General features: G+C 52.8%; 1 protein-coding gene across 1 annotated transcript in view; it reads right to left on the bottom strand.

Annotated features, from left to right (window-relative positions):
• Nucleotides 1-72: 72 nt before the first annotated feature.
• Nucleotides 73-2,645, bottom strand: part of CACNA1H (calcium voltage-gated channel subunit alpha1 H) — a 159,828-nt gene continuing 157,255 nt past the window's right edge. The window contains 1 exon segment of the mRNA XM_017734278.1: nt 73-2,640. Within this exon segment, the coding sequence (XP_017589767.1) occupies nt 1,801-2,640 (840 nt within the window). The 3' untranslated portion in view covers nt 73-1,800.

Here is a 2,645-nt window from a genome sequence, read left to right as displayed (position 1 = left end):
AGGGAATGCCGGGCTCTGGGAGCGGGAGGAGCAGCTGGGCTCCCCCCGCTGCGGCACAAAGGGAGGCCACGCTTCCAGTTTATACAGTTTAATAGATGTGAAACAAGATACATTTCCTTTGGAGTAATGGATGCATCGATAACAGAAGATAAATGTGAATGCATAAATATGAGGCGGCACGGAAGGAACCAAACGGAAACGACTGGATGGGCTTTATCCCCCCCTGGATGTCCGGGCTGCTGCCACGGGCTCCTTCCTGCTCCTATTTCCCATGGCCAAGCTGTGCCGTGGACACAGAGCCTGCAGGAGGGGTGGGAAGGGGCAAGGACCAGAGGCTAAAAAGGAAAAATCAACCCCAAAAGCTGCAAAAAAACCCCAAAGTGGTGTTAAAAGGTGACCTGGATTCCTCTAGAGGCTTCTGGAAGGGCCTTGGGAAGAGAATGTGTCCAGGTGTGGGTGTAGGGATTGGGAGGGAAGCACAGGGAGTGCAAACTGCCCCGAGGGGTCGGAGTTGTTCTGCCACTAGGAGGACAAATCATCACCTTAAATGCTCACAAAGAACGTCACCTATGACAGCTCTTTACACCTTTACACACTGTATCAATAATTTACTTAGAACTGCAGTAAACAAAATACATTTCTTAAATAATTTACTATTTATTTGTTCAGTTTCTTTTTTTTTAATCTCTCGGTAAATGTAGTTTTCTTTCCTTTTTTTCATTAGTTGCTTCTCTTTGTAACACAAGAAACCGTCTCTGTGCACGTTAGTTCAGATTATTGCGACGTTTAACCTGAATTTCAGTTGAAAAGAAAGGGAGGGGGAAAAAAAGCAACAGGACAGTTGGACAGACAAGAAGAATGAATAACTTATTATTGCACTGGCTACAATTCAGTAGTGATTTGGTTTTTTGTCTGTAATTAGGACAACCTCTAAAGTACAAAAGAAAAATGAGCGAGATGTCAGAAGCATCAGCTGTGAGAAGAAGCTGGTGGGGTGATGGTGGAGGGAAGGGAAGCGAGGAAAGAGAAGAAACATTTGGAAAATGAATGGCTGGAATAATTAATTCCACAGAAAACCCAAGGAAACACCACCCATGTAATGCAAAAAACAGCATCTCTGTTTCTCTATAAAAATATGTGCATTATGGAGAGAGAGTTTTTGTGGGTCTGGTTTTTTTTTCCAGGTTTTTTCTTTGTTTGTTTCTTCATTTTGTAGCTCACAAATACAGGATTTCTATTTATAGAACTGCTGATATACAGACAATGTCCAGCTCCCAGCTCCCGGGCACTCCGGCGTAACGTGACAGCTCGAAAAGGTGCCTCGGGAAAAGCTGAGCATCTTTAAAAAAAAAAAAAACAACAAAAAACAAACCCAACAAAACAACAAAACCCCAAGAGAATCCCCCCAAATCCCAACCGACACCACCTCGGACCCGAATCAATGTGATCGAGGCCACGGAGGGGGGTGGGAGGAACGAAGCCACCCCTGCACCAACTCCACCTTCCCCTTAGAAAAGAAACCCCAAAACCTCTTGCCAAATCCACTCCCCATCCCCAAAAAACCCATCCCCAGTTTCGTCCAGCCGTTCGTTTGGTTTCTTTTTCACTTCTTTGTGTGTCTGTGTGTGTCTCTGTGTGTGTGTGTGTGGTTTTTTTTGCAAACTTCCACAGCGCTTCGAGTGACCGCAGCGAGGGGACGGCCCCAGTGACGGCCACCCCCGACCCCTGGGTGCCCTCGCTTTGGAACCCCCACACTGGTGACAAAGCCCTTGAGACCCCCCCGCTCCCCCGGCCCAGCGGCTATACTGGGTCATCCGTGCCTTCTTCTGTGGCAACAGTCACGGGGCCCAAGTCCTGCTTCCGCAGGGGGCTCTTGGCAGTGCCCAGCAGCTCTTTGCTCCTCTCGCCGTTGCTCCACTGAGTTTTTAAGTGATCCGGCTTTTTCAGCTCCGCGTCCGGCCGCGAGTCCATGGAGGCCGGTGTGGACTGGCCGCTGTCCAGCAGCTCCGAGAGGCTGCTCAAGGAGCCGCCGTCCAGCTGCTCGAAGGAGAAGTTGGGGATGCTGAGGTGCTCCCCGCGGCACGGGGGCTGGCTCTCCGTGAGCTCCAGGGATTCTCGGTAGGCCGGGAACTCGCAGGACGGGGTCCTCCTCCGCAGCAGGGTGTTCTCGGAGGGTTTGGTGCGCGGGGCCGCCCCGGTGTCATCCTCCATGGGAGGATCTATAGAAATGCAGGGCGGGCTCATCTTCTTCTTCCTCCGGGCTCCGTGGATGTAGTCGGCCTCTGGCTGGACGTGGGCAGGGGGCCGCTGCTTGTCCTCAGCGGGGTCCTGGAAGCCGCAGTCCGGGGCGCCGCCGGAGGGGCAGATCTCGATGGAATGGCGCCGCTGCTCATCGGCCCAGCTGGGCTTGCTGAGGAAGCCCTTGGTGTCGGTGCTGTAGAACTTCTTCAAGTCCTTCTCCTTGCAGGAGAGGCTGCTTGTGCTGCAGTTCTTGAGGGGCACGGGGGACGGGGCCGGCGAGGTGAAGGGTGAGGTGGAGCGGCTGCTGGGGTCCGAGTGCTCCTCTGCCCAGTCTTTGGCCGAGCTGTTGATGTGCCGAACCTCCTCGTCAGCCAGGTCCGAGGGCTCGCCCTGGCAGCCCTCGG

Source organism: Corvus brachyrhynchos, unplaced genomic scaffold (assembly GCF_000691975.1).
Source record: "Corvus brachyrhynchos isolate BGI_N302 unplaced genomic scaffold, ASM69197v1 scaffold5, whole genome shotgun sequence".
Classification (NCBI taxonomy): Eukaryota; Metazoa; Chordata; class Aves; order Passeriformes; family Corvidae; genus Corvus; species Corvus brachyrhynchos.
This window is presented reverse-complemented; position numbering and strand designations above follow the sequence as displayed.